The sequence below is a fragment of the Anarhichas minor genome, unplaced genomic scaffold (assembly GCF_050575085.1).
Source record: "Anarhichas minor isolate MPS153535 unplaced genomic scaffold, ASM5057508v1 ptg000028l, whole genome shotgun sequence".
Taxonomy (NCBI): Eukaryota; Metazoa; Chordata; class Actinopteri; order Perciformes; family Anarhichadidae; genus Anarhichas; species Anarhichas minor.
Genome location: NW_027466474.1, coordinates 10,743,054 through 10,760,046, shown reverse-complemented (window position 1 = coordinate 10,760,046; position 16,993 = coordinate 10,743,054). Strand labels below are relative to the sequence as shown.

Here is a 16,993-nt window from a genome sequence, read left to right as displayed (position 1 = left end):
AACCACAATCAGAGGTTGACATCAGATAAAAAGGTAAAGGCCTCAGAAAGCCTGAGTGATGGAGGCTTTTAATGTGCTTCACATCTTGGTTCATATACTACGGTCTGCTCAGCATCTTGGCCTTATATGTGGCTTTTCTTTTTAGATGAACTCAGTTTTCCGTTTGTGTCTTCCTCAGACATATATCAACAGATGGGAAGATTAAGAGGGGCCGCATACACAACCATGGAGATCGAGAGTATAAAACCAAAACTTAACCGCGAACTTGACAAAGAGACCGAGTTCTGACTGAGGCTGTGGATCTCCTGTGAACCGACATCCAGGTCCATATTATGGTCTTGACCATCAATGAAAACATTTCAGAAAGGTAGGAAGTATTGACACTATTTCTGTAGCATTACCCACTGTCTTCTCTGATGGCGTTACTGAGAGTGGAGTCTGTGCAAAACATGTGTATTTAGGACCATTTAGACTCAGTAAACACTCCATTGCAAGAATCTAAATCTTTCTCCTTAGTGCATAATTATTTTCCCCATGTTCAATGACCATTTACAGACAGCTGTATGCAGACAACATTTATGCATGTTATTTATTTTTATTTTTCATATTTTCCAACTTTTCAGACAATCCATCTTCATATTTTTACTTTTTTGAATATCCCTAAACTGAGCACAGACACAGTGAATTCATTCCGTTTGCATAAATAGACATGACATGCATTTAGTCGCATTCAACCACTACAATTTCATAAATCAATTCATACTTATGCAGTCACGCAGGGGCCAGAAGTAATAAATACACACTGAAACCTTGACAACTTTCATTCTGGACATTATGAGGTCAGCTGCCGTTCCGACAGTTGTCTCTAATCCCCAAGAATAAAACGATATGTAAAAGGTTTGATAAGAGTTTGTGACCGCTTTTTCATCTTTTGTCCAGAACAGGGCTACTTAAAACTTGGCAATTGTGTTAAATTAAAGAATAATGACCCCCACCCAAAATAAGTTAACAAAAATAGAACTTAAAAAAAAAAAAAAAAAAAGCATACAAAATCATACAACACTCATTCTTCATCATTTGTGTCATATTAAATACTATGTTGCAAACAGTAAGTTGAAGAATAGGATGCACTGGCATCCTTTCTTGTCACGCCTTAACAAAAAGGAAATAAATGTCACCGTTCCACATTTCTCACAAGGATAAAATACTTTTTGTTTAAGTAAACACACTTGCTCCAGATTAAACTTCATGCGCAGCAATTTAACAAATTCATGAAATCACTGAGCCTGGTCAGAATATCTAATACTTGGATAGATAGAGTCTACCTGTGATGACTGTTGAGGGGGTGATGTTCTATTCAGCCTGTAAAAAAGAAGGAGAAAAAAAGCCCAGACATGTTGGCAGCTGGCTTAGCGACATGTGCATCTGGTGGCAACCATGTCTTCAAACTCCTTGTAGACATAGGAGCCATCCTCCTCAAAGATCATGACACTCAGGGGGCTGTAGTGGGAGGGAATGCACGAGGGCCTGGGCACGGAGGAGTCCAGCTTCTCGTAGATGATGTTCTGCACCATGGTATGGACAGGGGAGCCGTAGATGAAGCCCATGGTCCTCGGGCAGACGCCTCTGCAGTACCTGGGGTTGTACTTTGGTGGGAAAACAATCCAGTGATCCAGTTTGAGCTGGCTGAATCGCACCCGGAAATCATACAAGGCACAGTCGCTCGTCGGGAATTCAGAGCTGGAAAGAAGCTCCGGCAGGTGGATATCCAGAGTTTTATCGCCTCGCTTGCTCTTTGAAGATGCCCTCTTCCACCTCCTCTTTCGCCCCATCCTCTGCTCTGGTTTGAAGACCATCTGCTCGGGAAATGTGTTCACCACAGCGGCTGGCCTCTGACCTGCTTTGGCATCGCCTGGGAACATCTGGTGGGCGATTTTGCTGGTGTCATAGAGATAGAGAACCAGAAGAGGCGACCTCAGGGTGAACTTCAGTGGGACTTTGCGCCCATCACCACCGGCTCTTTGTTCCTCTGGACAGGTGACGTTGATGAGCAGGTGGACGTTCTTCTTCTGGAACTTTAAGAGAGGCCGGAGAAACGAGGTGACGTCAACCTCCACCCAGTTCCTCTTGCTCTTTGCGTCTGTGCTGACTGTGAAGTTCCCGGCGTGATGGACCCCGGGACACAGCTGACACTGGTTTGAGTGGTCCTGCTCCTCGAGACTCAGGTAGCACACAGAGCTGAGAGGTGCTGCATGGTCAAAATTGTACAGCAGGGCCGACTTCAGAAGCTGTTCTTTTCTTCTGACTTGATCAAGGTAGTAGGAAAGATCCTGCTTAAAGTTCCCTGAAGGAGAAAATGAGAAAACATGAAGGCACACATTACACGTCAGTCACACAAATGTCACATGTGCTCATGATTACGTTACAATAATCCAGAATGAACATGTCCATTTTGTACACGAGCCTGTTTAAGTGCACAATGTCACTGATGCCTATACAACATGACGCAGGAGTTTTAAGGGGGGAGCCTCAGGTAAAAATGACAATTAGGATCAAATTGGTCTATTTGGAGACATTTCTCTCCTTTTTTAAGTTCAAAAGCATGATTAAACCAGAAAAACTGCATAAAACAGATAATGTATTTAATACCAAATGAATTTACTTAGAATTTCATATATTGCAATCAAGTTTTACAAAATAAAATGTCTTCATCAATAGAGTATATGAAACTAAATTTTCACAAAGACACAGATTTAGAAATACTTGCCCAATTTCCATGCGGTAATGAAATATTAGATATCAAGGTCATAAAACAAAGAGTTGCTCTCGCCATAGGGCTGAAAATAGCATCCTCTTAATCCACCTTTAATGTTTTTGTCTGAGATTTACTCAAATCCCTTAAAAAGGGCCAAACGACAAGCAGCTTTTGGTTTGTGTATTGTCTGCATTGCTGTAATAAATTTCAGACTGGCACCTTAACAATATCTGATCTTATTATGACCCCACTAATGAGATGAAAACCGTTGTTGACCCTCCTTCCACCTCTGTAGCATTCCAAGTTTAAGTGCAGAGATAACCTAGAACACACTGGAATAATCAAACCTAGACCCAGACTGTCTGAATGCAAAGTTTTTGGAAACTTGATTTAGACAGAGCCCATATGCAAAACAGAGCCACATATTGAATAATGCAGGAGCCCAGTCTATATTGTTCTTAAATGGCGGAATTAACCTAACAAATATGCAGTTAATTATATGACCAAACTATTCAAAGCACAGTGAATCTGGAGGTCTGGGACCCTTGAGCAGTAATACTGCTGCTTAACCTGCTCACCTTCATTACTTTGTGCAAGACATTCATCTTGTGGCTTGATCAGTCGGACTGTGTTGTAGATGTCGCTCCCCTCCAAACTCCTCTCCACTCGGGAGGACTTCGAGTAAACCTCCGTGAGATACTTCATGTACCTGTGCTCGGGTTTCATCGTTTTCTTCAGTCCCGGGTTCCACCTCGACCCTCCGTGCTCTGACAGGGCCTTGAGCAGCGGGGATAAGATACTGCCGTACGGGTAGCTGAAGTCACCCAGGTTGTGCAGCGCATTCGAGGCATCCAGAGAAGCTCGGGCCAGCGGGCAGCTGCAAGTGACTAGCAGCAGAAAGAAAATAGTGCGAAAATAACGAAGGACAGCTGACATCATAATTTGTTTTTCCATGATAAATAACGAAACCAGGCAAAACTTGGAGAGACTCTCCACTGAGAGCTCGAGGTAAACAGGACCACAAGCACGTGTTGCTGCTGATCACCATGCGCAGGTGTTTGCAATCAACGCTATTACTTTATAACTTGTTCAGATTCAGTCGTGATATCACATTCAGCAAAATTAGCAAAATGCTTTTAAATGATAGCTTAATTAAGTTGAATTAAACAGTGCTGTAGCCTGTCCTGGATCCACGAATCTCATCAGATATTGAAAGTATTTTGGCACTTTAATGTAAAGCTCGAAGTAATCAGATTTAAATTAAGATTTAAAGAGCAAAATCACAAAAAGTTATTTTTAACCACATTTTAGAAGCATAGATACACACATAAAATATAAGGACCTTTATGGTGACAGATGTTATGCTTTTATTTTGAAGACTAACATTCGGTGCTATTTCCAGTCAATTTAACCACTTAAGTATAACGTTAGTTGTTAGTTATTTTAGTTAGAGTTGTATTAATGCCCCCTTGTATTTTACAAAGAAAACCCAATTATTTTGTCTGCTATTAAAGAAACCTGTGTTGCTATTTTGGAGATATGTTTAGAAATATCAACTGTCCGTCTTTGGTGAAAAAGAAAAGTAATAATGATGAGTTTCTGATTGTTGGGAGTAACTAATTAGTCTACAAATGACGTTAAAGCTAACGTTATGCTATATTAATAGCTAAACTTTACCATTACTGACATCATTTATAACTCATATTTTATATTTAGGCATCAAATATTCTATTTTATTTCTTTAGTATGACTAATGTAATTGAGTTTTGTGTTACTCAACCCTGAGAAGCAAAGTTAGATAATATGCTAATGTTAATTAACGTTAACTAGTTTGAAAATTGAAACCTCTAACAACTAACGTTAGCGGTAATGTTAACATTTAATGCGAAAGCTGCTAACTAATATTGCCATGTTGGTTTAAAGTTAATATGTAACGTTAATTTCTCCAACTTAAAGTTTAGGGAAGATAGACTTATGCATCGCTAATATAATATTATTTGTCCTAGTGTAATGATTTCAGACCAGATGTGCAAGATTGGCTCACAAGAAGGTAACATAACGTTATAATGTTCCGTCTCAATTTATAGAAAATAGCTCAACACTGTTCACTCCTAAAAAATGACAGAAGCACAGCTACTGTAAAGCTGCTGACCACTAGAGGGCAGACATTACATCCACCATTTTTTTCTCAAGCTCATATTACACATTATCTTTCTTAAACTGTTAACTTTTGTACTTTGTAATCTTATAACATAAACAGTTCAATATGGACAAGTTAGAATTAGGGTTACCAATATAGGCTTTCTGACCCCACGAAAATCCTGTTTGCTAACTACTTCAGTGACCATTTAAACTGTGAATACGAGCAAGCCTGCCCTGGCCTGAAATATGAAGAGCAAATAAAGGGACACAACATTGCCCATTATCTGTAAAAATCATCGAAGATATACTAAACAGCATGTAATGTGATGTATCAAGAGGTCCTGACTCAAAATGAAGGCATATGATGAATACAGACAACGCAATGCTCATGTTATGTAGTGGAAATAGCTGTAATTAGCCCTCATGGTGTGTCTCAGCTACACACCTACTACTACAAATCTAAATATTACACTGATTTGAAGTAGCTAAGTTTGTACCACAAAATTATGTACTTTTCAATTTTGTACTGACAGGAAATGATTCAGACCTGGAGCCTAGATACACATCCATGATATTTCAGTTGCTATGCAAAGTTTTGTGGTGGGATGTAACACAATGCCGTCTACTTTGTTGAATTGTTGGTGTGAGTGCAGCTGTCCTTTGTCAGGATCATTATGCAAGCAGCGTCTTTTCCAGATAACGAGACAAAGGACACTGTTCTGGCACAGTTTTGCTTATGGCTTCATTGTCTGAGCTCCAACACTTTTCATGTCATCTGGGACTCTGCCAGGAGCAGTTAAGGACACACAGTACACAAAAAGGCAGCATTCCTGATCTGGGAAAAAGGTAATTCATTCATCAATGACAACTTGACCAATAAGATAGTTTTTAAAGGGGTTGTTAGTTTTCCCCATAAAGTTTATTTCTTTCCCATTTAAAAAAAAATACCACACCTTACAATTTAATCTTTGGCTTCTCTTTTGCAGTTAATAGGAAATCATGGAAACACGTATATTTGGCAGAAATCTTGTCAAATCAATACTGAAATGATTGATTTGGGGCATAGCTTAGAATGACCTATTTATATATTTGTTTTACCACATTAGGTCACAGCATGAAACCCATGTTGTCCCACAAAGGGAGGCCTTGCTCCTCCATTACAGCCCAAGTTCACAAAGAGATTGATAAAGGAGACATTCCACCACCCAGTCTGGTGGCCTGCTTTGCACAAGTGGCCCCCACAAAGGTCCCCTTTGCTTTTACTTAAGTTTAGAGTTACCGTAGCTTTTTCAAAAACCTTACTACTATTTTTCTACAAAGGTATCCAATGTTTTCTCTGCACCTGGTTTGCAGATAACTTTATTTTTGCTGATCAGAATATCATAAACACATGATCTGCTGTGCACAAAAGCAAGAAGCATTGACATGATTCACATCAGTGTTGATATCACATGTTTTACATGATGCAGATGTATTACACATTAGATAAGGAATACATGTGTGAATATCAGTGGTTGTTGGTGTTGTTAGTAAGAAAAATAAATTATATTAGTTCAAAATAACATATTCATTGTTAATACATGGAATTCAACTAAAGAAAGAATCACTGCACATCCAGCAGTGAAACACTGTAAGAGAGGTGCAATAAGTACTGAGAGACACATATGTAATTCAGTTATAGACTTTAAGTGACCTAAATGGTTTACGTTGTTCTAATATTATCATAATACACAAACTAAGACAGTATTTTCTACCACAATTGTATCGTTTTCCATCTCACAGCTTCTTTTGTGATCCGTGTAATTCTCCCCCGTCATGAGCACATTTAGCTGCTGTCTTTTGTTTCTTGTGAGGCTGGAACAGTTTACTAATCGTGTTGAAGCCCTTTGAGTGCTCTCTGTATTCGTCCTCCTCTGTCTTCTCCCTGTACTTGCTCTGCTGCAGTCCTCCCATAAGTGCTCTGACCTCCGCTGACACCCCATGGCCGAGGTAATGGAAGGCCTTCTTGCCGTCATTATCTCTTTCATTTACATTCGCCCCGTAGCTTTGCACGAGCAAAACCATCACGCCACTGCGCCCGTGCATGGCTGCGATGTGTAAAGGCGTGTATCCCCCATGTGCTTTGCTGTTGACGTTCACGTAAGTGCCTCTTTTCCTGGAGACGTCCACGAGCTTGTGTATCATCTCGCTGTTGCCGGTCTTTGCAGCCCAGTGCAGCGCTGTGAAACCTGACATGAAGTCTCTCTTCTGTGCCAAGCGCGTGTCCTGCAGCAGCAAACCATAGATCTGTCCCCACAGTCCGGCTGCGCACTTTACCAACCACTCATGAGCTAATGGCTCCAGAGGCACTGACTCTGAGTACTTTGCATCATCTCTCTTGCTTTGGGGCCTGGCCAGGGGGAAACCTGTGGATTGCACGTCCTCTGTCAGTCTGTTTTCCCAACACCGGGAGTCACTTTGTGACCCCTCATTGCAAGCTGGAAAGTTAGGATTCAGAGTTGGCACTTTGGTGGCCAACGTGATTGGGCTGTCCCACGTTAAATCCGGATGCACTCGGGAATGTGACCCGTCCTGTGTACCTGGTGCAGAGTCTCTCGTGGGGGATGTTACTGCTATGACGGCGAACACAGCTCCAGATGTCCTCGCTCTGCTCGCCTGATCTCCGGGGATATTCAGGACTTTAACGGTGGTCGTATCCGCACTACTACTGTCTCTTGATAACGGCCTCCTTTCCTGCATACCCCACAAAGACTCACTATAATATATGCCATCTATGTTCGAGGCACAGCACTTGTTATTGTTCTCGATGTCAGAGTAAATCGCCCTCGCGGACTCGGCTCGAGGAGGAGATGTGTACGAAAAGCTGGTATTTTGGCTCGAGAGACTGTCGTCCATCTGCGTCTCATCATGCGCCGCCTCCTTAACAAAGTCCTGGTACCTTTTCTTCACAACCACAAACTTCACCCCGTCGATCTGCTTCACCACAGCGACGCTGTTCACCGACTTCTTGAAAAGATCCCTATTGTGCTGCTTTTCCGCGGGATCGCCGCCGTTGATTTGTCTCCTGAAGTTGTTCAGCAGCTCCGAGTTCTTCACTTTGCCTCCGTGCTCCAGTAAAAAAGACAAAAGAGATTCTTGGGTCAAAGCCATTTTGTAAATATATAACAGATATTTTAGATAACGCTCGGGGAGGGGGATACTCTCTTCTCTGTCCGTGCTCCCCTCTCTGTGGTCCTCCTCCAACCTGCTGCTTCCGGCGCCTCGCCAAATGAACTCACCCGTTCTTGTGTGTGATGTCTCTTCCCGTTAAACGCTGAGCTTTAAACGTGGATCAATACCACAGCCGATAAAACAAAGACTAAAGACGAACTGTACATTTATTATTGTAGTTGTTTGTATGTTTACATTGAGTAATTAATTTTAAAAAATGGCCATTGTAAAAAAAAAAATCAATTATACTGGAATTATACTAGAGTATATTTGTATATTATATGTTGAGTTTATTTTAAACACAGAAAATAAATTTTCTGTAAGGCATATCAACACTTTATTTTCATATTGTTGTCATTTAGCCTAAACAAATAGTGTTTCACGTTATTAACTGATATTTTCTCAAGATATATATTTACAGTAAGCATACATGAACTCCTTGTGACATTTGATAAGAACCAGAATCAGCTTTGTTGGCCAAGTACTTTAAAGTATCAAAAGTAAAAGTATTAATAATACTCAAGTAGCATAATGGCCCCCTGTCAGAGGGTTCTGTATATTATTAGATGAATATTACTCATGCATTACTGTCAACCTGCTGTAACTGGTATGTGAATCTAATTTTAGAAAGTTCAGTTAGTTATACATGTTGTTTGTAAAATCTTCATCTTCAAAATCAATTAATTGTCAAATACATGTAGTGGAGTATGAAATAGGGGAGAAAAAAATGGAGATAATCTGTTACAAACTAAGCTATTACTACAGCCCAGCCTACTACTTATGTGATAAATGCTCCTTTCCTTGACAAAAGCTCTAATCTGTCGAAGTAAACACACAAACAAAAGGTATCTTACACTAAACTCTCTCAGAGTTATAAAGGCTGAACGCTTCAGCTGATGCAGTGTCGCCCTCCAGCACAGAGGGGGTGTTGCCTCCAAGTGGCCATATTGAAAGCACTGCGTGGAGAGAGCAGGTCTGGATGAAGACAGATAATTCCTGCACGCAGCCACTTCTGACGATGGCGGCCAATGATGTAGACGTTTTCGCAGTAAGTATGATGCTGTGCTGTCTGGCGGCCTGCAGTGTCTCGTGGTTTGGTGTCGTCAGAGCAGAAAATGAACTTAGCGTAGCATCCAGGTGTATGTGAGAGCAAGGTGATGGTAATGAGACGCGGTCCGCTGCGGGGTTGAGACGGCTTGTTATGTCTAATGACGCGGAGTAAAGACGGAGTTTCAGCTGAAAAACGATGCATCGTCGTCCCGTATGATTGCGTGCTATCCGTGGAGCCGTGCAGAGAAAGAGGCGCACTTAGGCATCCAACTGTGCGGCAGAAACCCGCACGACGCGTGTGCAGCAACACTTGACAGGTGTACGCGGGTGCTGAATTGACGGGAACAAGCGGTTAAAACGAAACGCAGGACAGCAGGCAGTAAGACACGAAGTTAAGAGGATAAACATAAGCAGCAGCCTCCGAAAGTGGCAGCTATAGCTCCTCAAAATGATGGATTAGCCAAACGTGTCATTCGTGGAAATGTGTTTATTTAAAAAGCCACCATAGCCTACAGTACGTGCCTTGTATTAGGTGTACCGTTCACAGGTTTCAAATGATGGAAGACTTTGTTAAGTTGAGGTGGTGTGTTTGTCTGTGAAGGGGAGTTATGGGTACCAGCAGGGCAGCCAGCAGCTTGGATCTCCTCCCATCCCTGTGAAACATTTAGATAAAGAGCTCTTTGTGTGTGTGTGTGTGTGTGTGTGTGTGTGTGTGTGTGTGTGTGTGAAGAGAGAGAGAGAGAGAGGGACAGAAACGGATGAGTGTTGTATTGAACACATCCTGGTCCTCATGTTGAGCCTTTTGCATGATGCCAGTAAATCAGGATGTGTCTGGTATTGGAGGGATAAAATACCTCTCAGTGTATAGTCAGGGCAAAATATACATTCTATATAGTATGTATTATTATGTTCAGATTCAAACGGAAAGTATACACAGTATGATGGTTGGAAGATATGTGCAGTGAGTTTAATCATGTTTTTATTAGCTTGAATCAAGTCTTCAAACACAAGTAAACGCAGTGCTGTCAACTGTTATCCATTAGTCGATCAACAGAAAAATAATCAGCAATTATTTTGACCATCAATTAACCATTTAGATCATTTATAGAGCAAAAGACAATTTTTTGGTTTCTCAAAAATGTAAATATCTAGGTTTTGTACAGTTGGTTAAGCAAAACAAGCAATCTGAAGAGGTAACTCTGGGCTCTGAAAGAGTTTTTTTGGCTATTCTTTTACGATCTATCTATTATATCTTATCTGTTAATCAACAGACTAATCAATGATGCAAATATTTGTAATAAATAAGTTTCAGCCCTGAAAATAATCACAAACCGTTACTGTCAGCAGCTTTGAACTCATGGCTAAGCTTCATAAACAGACACAGGACACACAGTGTAAAGAATGACATCTGTGCTGCACAACTCATGTGATTCTCACAGCTTTTTGTTTTCTCTTCAGATTAGCGCGTCTCTAAAGGAGGAATTTGGTTTGTGATATTGAGACAGAACCTTTTTATAGGTTGGACTATTCAGTGTGTTAAGTGGAAAGATGAGACCTCATTTGCAAAGAATGCTTTAAGCTTGAAGGCAGAATGCGGAGATGGGATCTGACAGAAGGGGCTCTTTAACCTCGTTGTTCTTCCTGTTTTTCCGAATACCTCAGCACAAAGAAAAGCGAAACCTGGAGCTCGGAGGTCATGTGGGGTTTGACAGTCTTCCAGATCAGTTGGTCAGTAAATCAGTCGCACAGGGATTCTGCTTCAACATCCTCTGCGTAGGTACGTCTGACCCCAGGAGCAAAGTTAGTGCTATGAACGTCACGCATTTCTGGGGAATTTAAATGGTCATCTCTGTTCACCATGTGTCATTTCTTCTTTATTAAAGGTGAGACAGGGATCGGCAAGTCGACATTAATGAACACTCTTTTCAATACCACATTTGAAAATGAGGAAGCCAGCCACTATCAGACTGAGGTACAGCTACGCCCACAAACCTATGATCTGCAGGAGAGCAACGTCAACCTCAAGCTGACCACTGTGCACACTGTCGGGTTTGGAGACCAGATCAACAAAGAACAAAGGTACAGATTCTTGGAGATGTTTATTTGACTTTCAGTTTGACTGAATGCTTCCCAGAGAGAGAAACATATTTTAAAACATGTATAAAACTGTCCTGCATGATGGAAGGGAAATATACAATGTTGTTAAAATGTTATAGAAAACCTTTTACATGCATTTTTAGTGCTGTTTTAATACTGATCTTTAAAACTTCGTAGACATCTTTCTTGGTTAGTTCAGCACCAGCTATTCATCTTTTCCGCCCTTGCTCTGGTCCTGCAGCCAACACACTTACACAGTATGGACTTGAGGAAGAGATCTGGCCAGTTTCTGGCATGCAAATGTGGTGGGAAGGAAGGAAATATGGGAATGGGTGGTAGAACTAATGCAATCTCAATAGACATTTGAGTGCTCCAACAGCAGGGAGTAGAAAAAGCAGACATTCTTGGCTGCGAGGCTGTAGTTGCAGAGTTTGTAGCCAGAATACTAACATGTCCTCAAACTACATGAAAGCAATGTACAGTTTATTGTTCATGCATGTAAGGATAAAATAATGATGCTCATGTTTTATGTCTTGTGTTGTTTCTCTCTGTGCAGCTATAAACCCATTCTTGAGTATATTGATACCCAGTTTGAAAGGTATCTTGAGGAGGAGCTAAAAATAAAACGCTCCTTATTTAACTGCCACGACACAAGAATCCACATCTGCCTGTATTTCATCGCTCCCACCGGACACTCCCTGAAGTCTCTTGATCTCGTCACAATGAAGAAACTGGACAGCAAGGTGAATACAGAATCTTTTACTGTGTATTTTCAGCAGTCAACTTGCTCCTCAGTCCGTCCCTCATATTATGATTTTTCCATGCAGGTGAACATCATCCCAGTTATTGCAAAGGCAGACACGGTTTCCAAGAGCGAACTGGACAAATTGAAGATCAAGATTATGAGTGAGCTGGTCAGTAATGGAGTACAGATTTATCAGTTCCCCACGGAGGATGAAGCTGTTGCAGAGATAAACAACTCCATGAATGTGAGTCCTAGAAACACAAAGACTTAATACAATACTTAAGATAATGTTCTCACTTTCTCCTCCACTGTATTCTTAAGCCGACACCCATCTTTTGGTATTGTAACAATGAAAACCACAATTTGAATCCACAGTCGACATATATTCAGAAGCATATCTTCATAGCAGAATGAGATCCCGGACATAACAACAGTAGTATCATTTTAAACATATTGTAACAATTTCACTACTATACATTACAGACTCATCTTCCCTTTGCTGTGGTTGGGAGTTTAGAAGACGTTAAAGTGGGAAACAAGATGGTGAAAGCAAGGCTGTACCCCTGGGGATCAGTACAGGGTGAGTTGGCTGAAGTGATTTTACAAGCATCATAAAGCCCCAAAAAGATATAAACATGATATCATGATTCTCAGTTTTTATGAGCACGGGTTTTCATTTCAGATTTTCAGTCAGTGCAAAATGACCAAGCTTCTTTTCTTTTTTCCAGTGGAGAATGAAAACCACTGTGATTTTGTGAAGCTGAGGGAGATGCTGCTGCGTGTGAACATGGAGGATCTCCGGGAGCAAACACACGCTCGACACTACGAGCTCTACCGTCGCTGCAAGCTAGAAGAGATGGGCTTCAAGGACACAGACCCGGACAGCCAGTCGTTCAGGTGAAATTAGGGGGAGCAGTGATGTAATGCATCTGGACAACTTACCTCAGTGGGACTGCAAAAACACAACTGTTTTCTTATGATGTAAAAACCGTGCTGATGAATGACTTGGTTAATGAACGCCATATTAAAACCTATGTTTATTTGATTTGGAATAGGATGAGATTTTTCCCTTTTCATCAACCAATTAGAGCTTAAAGGAAAAGCTTTATGTGTCAATTTAGACTCTAGTTTAATTATTTAACTATCAGTATAAATCATTGATTGTATTTGGTTCTATTTTTGACTCATCTGAACCTTTTTAAGTGCCTTCATGAATTCATTCAGAGATTAGCCACTCTCATTTTCCTAATATAGGCGAGAAACTAGAGTAACTCCAGTTCCTGTGTTCATGAAATGTCACATGATATGTCAGTTGCTTTACCTCAGATGGAGTTCAGGATTAGGTTGAACCAGCTATTTATACACCTTTTTGTTTGTAAAGTCCCTTTTAACTACTAGCTTTATCATTTACTCTAATGTTTTATGTCTAATGTTTTGTAAGTTGAAGTACATTGTTTTGTGACACTGTAATTTAAAATGTTCCCAGTTCACATCCGTATTAAACAGCATTTTGATCAAGTGTCAGGTCAGATGTTGACCATATCATCTCTTGTTCTCTTCAATCTAAATGGGTCGTGTTTAACATGCTGGTTTCATTGCTCCAGTTATGACTCATGTCCAATAAGGTCTTGGACTGATCTTAACATTGCTTTTACTCTGATTTTCAGCCTTCATGACACATACGAAGCCAAGAGGAAGGAGTTCCTCGTGGATCTGCAGCACAAAGAGGAAGAAATGAGACAGATGTTTGTCAACAAAGTGAAGGAGACAGAAGCTGAGCTGAAAGAAAAGGAGAAAGAGGTGAGGATTGACATGATCGTAAAATAACTACTCATTCAAAACACACCATATTTGGTCTGTCTCACATTGTTTCCTGTCTTATCATCATCGTCATCATCTCTAGCTTCATGAGAGGTTTGAGCAGCTCAAGCGGATGCACCAGGAAGAAAGGAAGAATCTGGAGGAGAAACGACGAGAACTGGAGGAGGAAATGAACGCCTTCAACAGAAGAAAGGTTGCAGCTGAGACGCTGATGGGACAGGCTCTCCAAGGCTGCTCACAACCATTCAAGAAGGACAAAGACAAGAAGAAGTAAGTCAAAGCTTCTGTGTGTATTTGATTTGTTGTGCTGCTCAAGTGGTTCCTTTCATACACCGTTGTTGTCAGACCATGCGGTAAAACCCGCTAAATAGTAACACTAAAAACCGCTCAGACAAATAATGATTAATTTGTTAAAATATCACACATATATTATATTCACAAGCCTTGGACGTGTCTTCTCTAAGCCAGTCTGGAGTTGATCGGACAGAGGGGGGAAGGTGTACAATGTGATTAATGAGATACTGTTATTTTCCCAGAAGCCATGTTGGCTCAGAAACTGATACGTGGACAGATTCAGACTGACACCGTGTGCCCAGACATAGCGGAGAGGGCCACAGCTTGCATGACACAGCCTGATGCTTATGTCTCTGCAGGCTGACCTGCCAGACTGTATCTCAGGCAGGGGCACTTCTGTTTTCATTCCACCGGTCTCACCGATGCTCACACCATGCGCAACACTGATGACACTTAGACATCCCACATAGAGCCGTAGTCATTTCTGCAGGTGGCAACATTAAATGTCGGGATCAATTATATACGCTCAAAACGTACATGCACAGATTATCTACAGATATCTGCTTTGGTTGAAGGGTGGTGTGTTTTTACAGGATGCAAACAAAACAGTGAGCTGATGTTCTCCTGTCTGTCTCACCAGACAGGAAAACATTGATTTGTATATGCAACCATTGTTGGTGGTGAACTCATGGTTGGTTAGCTGTGCTCTGGAGTCAGCGTCATGTGTTTTGTTGGATATGACCTTAAAGAGAGTTTAAACTCTTGATTTGAGTGGTCAGATTGAGAAACATTTCTACAAATTCAGTTTCTGATTTCACCTATTCATGTGGCCTTAATCCCATTTGGAGAAATTGCTTTCCACAAGTTATTTATTTATTTTTTTTTTTAACAATCTGATTTAAATGTTAAAATGTCAAAAACTGGACTGGACTTTTAACATAGCCTAAAATGATGGTCTATGGATGTTAAAAGAAGTTCCAACCACAATACCGTTGCATACCCATTTCATTCATTTATTCTTTTCATTCATTCATTATTCCTCAAATCCTTCATTTCTTCTTTTTCCCATATTCTGTCTTATTTCTTTTCCCTTTTCAGTTGATTTATGGATCAAACATCCAGGGAACCTGGAATGTGTCTGCCATCCGCATTGGAAGAGAGAGAGAGTGAGAGTGTCAGTCAGTAATGTCATATCTGACATTACTGACCGACTCGTATGTCAGCCTGAAATATGTGATGGCTATAAGCCACTGTATATTTATGGATCAAAAAGGTAGCTTTGCTCAGTGTGTTTAATTTGTCCCTAATGCTGACTCTGCTAGACACACAATCCATGGAGTGTTTTCATAACATGTAGCTTGTGTTGTTTTATGTTCTTGCCATGAATGTGTGTTCATGTCCTGTCATAGAACATGAGACTTTTAGTCACCGACTGAATCGAAGCGATGACTGTGAGTTATGTTATGTTTTAACATGTGCAATGATTGGCAAGTTGAATGTCTCCAGTAGGGTTTTTAGCACTGAATTTCTAATAATGTACATATGATTATTGATACTTGTTCTTTTTAATTGTTGGTAGTTTGAGATAGTAGAAGATAATTGAATTGTCTAACCCCACTCTACTCTATGCAAAGTTATAAAGAAAATAATGGAATTAATTTACAGTGAGTCTGAAAATGAGCAAATATGTTGCCATTATTTATATTCAAATAAATAATGTCAATGGAAAACCAAACACGGCATCAGTTCATGTGTTTTGTCAGCTGAACCTTTCCTCTTAAACTCTCTCAGTTAGTTCTCTGTGACTTCCCCTCACGTCAGTCATTTGTATGATACAAAGCATTTCATATTTCACTTATCACCGAAACATCGTTTTCTGATTTTGTGTTTCTGTAAAAGCATTATCCATTTAATTCAAGTTTCAGTTGTGATTTTGCCTTCCCTCAGTGGAAGCAAACGGGACAAATAACAAACTGCTCATGAAACCTAATTACCATTTGCACTAAATTTCAATATTTCTCATCTTGCCGAGGTTTGTCTAATGACTTTGTCTGGATGAATAACATGGTTTTTCTTTCCTTTTCATAGCTTCTTTAGTCTTCCATCTGCGTGCTCCTTAACCTCAGGAAGGAATTTGAATTAGAAGACTTTCTACAACATCAAAAGATCACAGATTAGCAATCAAGTGTATTATTTTTACAATGTGAAATAACAATTTTATAGAAATGCACTTAACATCCCTGGAAGTTATTCAGCCTGAAGTCTTCCATGTCTACTAACCTCTCCTTTAAGTGTAGCATGGTCTCTGCATGGCTCCCAACCTTCATTCCTAAAAGTATTAAAAGATCATTGCCAAAACCTCAGTTTTTGTACTAAATGTGCAATCTTCATTTATCCGCCATGTTATGCTTGTAGTTTTCGACTGATGACGATTTACACTGTGACATATATATTACAAAGTGACATGATATTGCTGTTAAATGTTGTACGGATTATACATTATATTATGATTTATAAGCACTTTAAATCAGTCATGATACAAATATTACCTTATATTTAATCATTTAAAAAGGTGTCTTATCATGCAAACATGTCAATCCATAGGTTGTGTCAAAAATATCTACTTAGAAGTATTTCATTCAGCCTGGATGTATATAAATTCAGGATTAAATCTCTTCATGTCAGTATATCTATATGGTGGGTCTGTGTGGGAGCACTTGCAGATTTGTATATCCTGATGTAATAAATACTTTTGAAAACGTGCCTCGTTCTCTCCATAATTGTACTGTAAGACAGAAAATGGGTCCACGGGTTGTGGACAGTAAGGCTAGTCTCAGCAGGTTCATGGTCCCTCCAGACTGTTCCAGAAACCTGCCAGT

General features: G+C 40.3%; 3 protein-coding genes across 5 annotated transcripts; 1 reads left to right on the top strand and 2 right to left on the bottom strand.

The window, feature by feature from the left end:
- Positions 1-1,409: 1,409 nt before the first annotated feature.
- On the bottom strand, positions 1,410-3,709 carry gdf9 (growth differentiation factor 9). The gene is made up of 2 exons (XM_076103862.1): positions 3,334-3,709; positions 1,410-2,344 (listed from the first exon to the last, which is right to left on the bottom strand). The coding sequence occupies exons 1-2, from the start codon at positions 3,707-3,709 to the stop codon at positions 1,410-1,412; spliced, it is 1,311 nt and encodes a 436-aa protein (XP_075959977.1).
- Positions 3,710-5,779: 2,070 nt separating this feature from the next.
- On the bottom strand, positions 5,780-9,490 carry sowahab (sosondowah ankyrin repeat domain family member Ab). The gene has a single exon (XM_076103992.1). The coding sequence runs from the start codon at positions 8,045-8,047 to the stop codon at positions 6,674-6,676; it is 1,374 nt and encodes a 457-aa protein (XP_075960107.1). The 5' UTR covers positions 8,048-9,490; the 3' UTR covers positions 5,780-6,673.
- LOC142963256 (septin-8-A-like) lies at positions 9,033-16,877 on the top strand. 3 transcript variants are annotated; one of them, XM_076103995.1, is made up of 10 exons: positions 9,033-9,155; positions 10,820-10,934; positions 11,041-11,236; positions 11,811-11,997; positions 12,082-12,243; positions 12,483-12,579; positions 12,728-12,896; positions 13,667-13,799; positions 13,903-14,090; positions 16,203-16,877. In XM_076103995.1, exons 1-10 carry the CDS (start codon positions 9,087-9,089, stop codon positions 16,255-16,257), a joined length of 1,371 nt encoding a protein of 456 aa, XP_075960110.1. In that variant the 5' UTR covers positions 9,033-9,086; the 3' UTR covers positions 16,258-16,877. The 3 variants fall into 3 exon arrangements, with proteins under 3 accessions (XP_075960110.1, XP_075960111.1, XP_075960112.1); XM_076103996.1 differs by having other exon boundaries at positions 15,213-16,877; XM_076103997.1 differs by lacking the exon at positions 9,033-9,155 and adding an exon at positions 9,216-9,536.
- Positions 16,878-16,993: the final 116 nt, after the last annotated feature.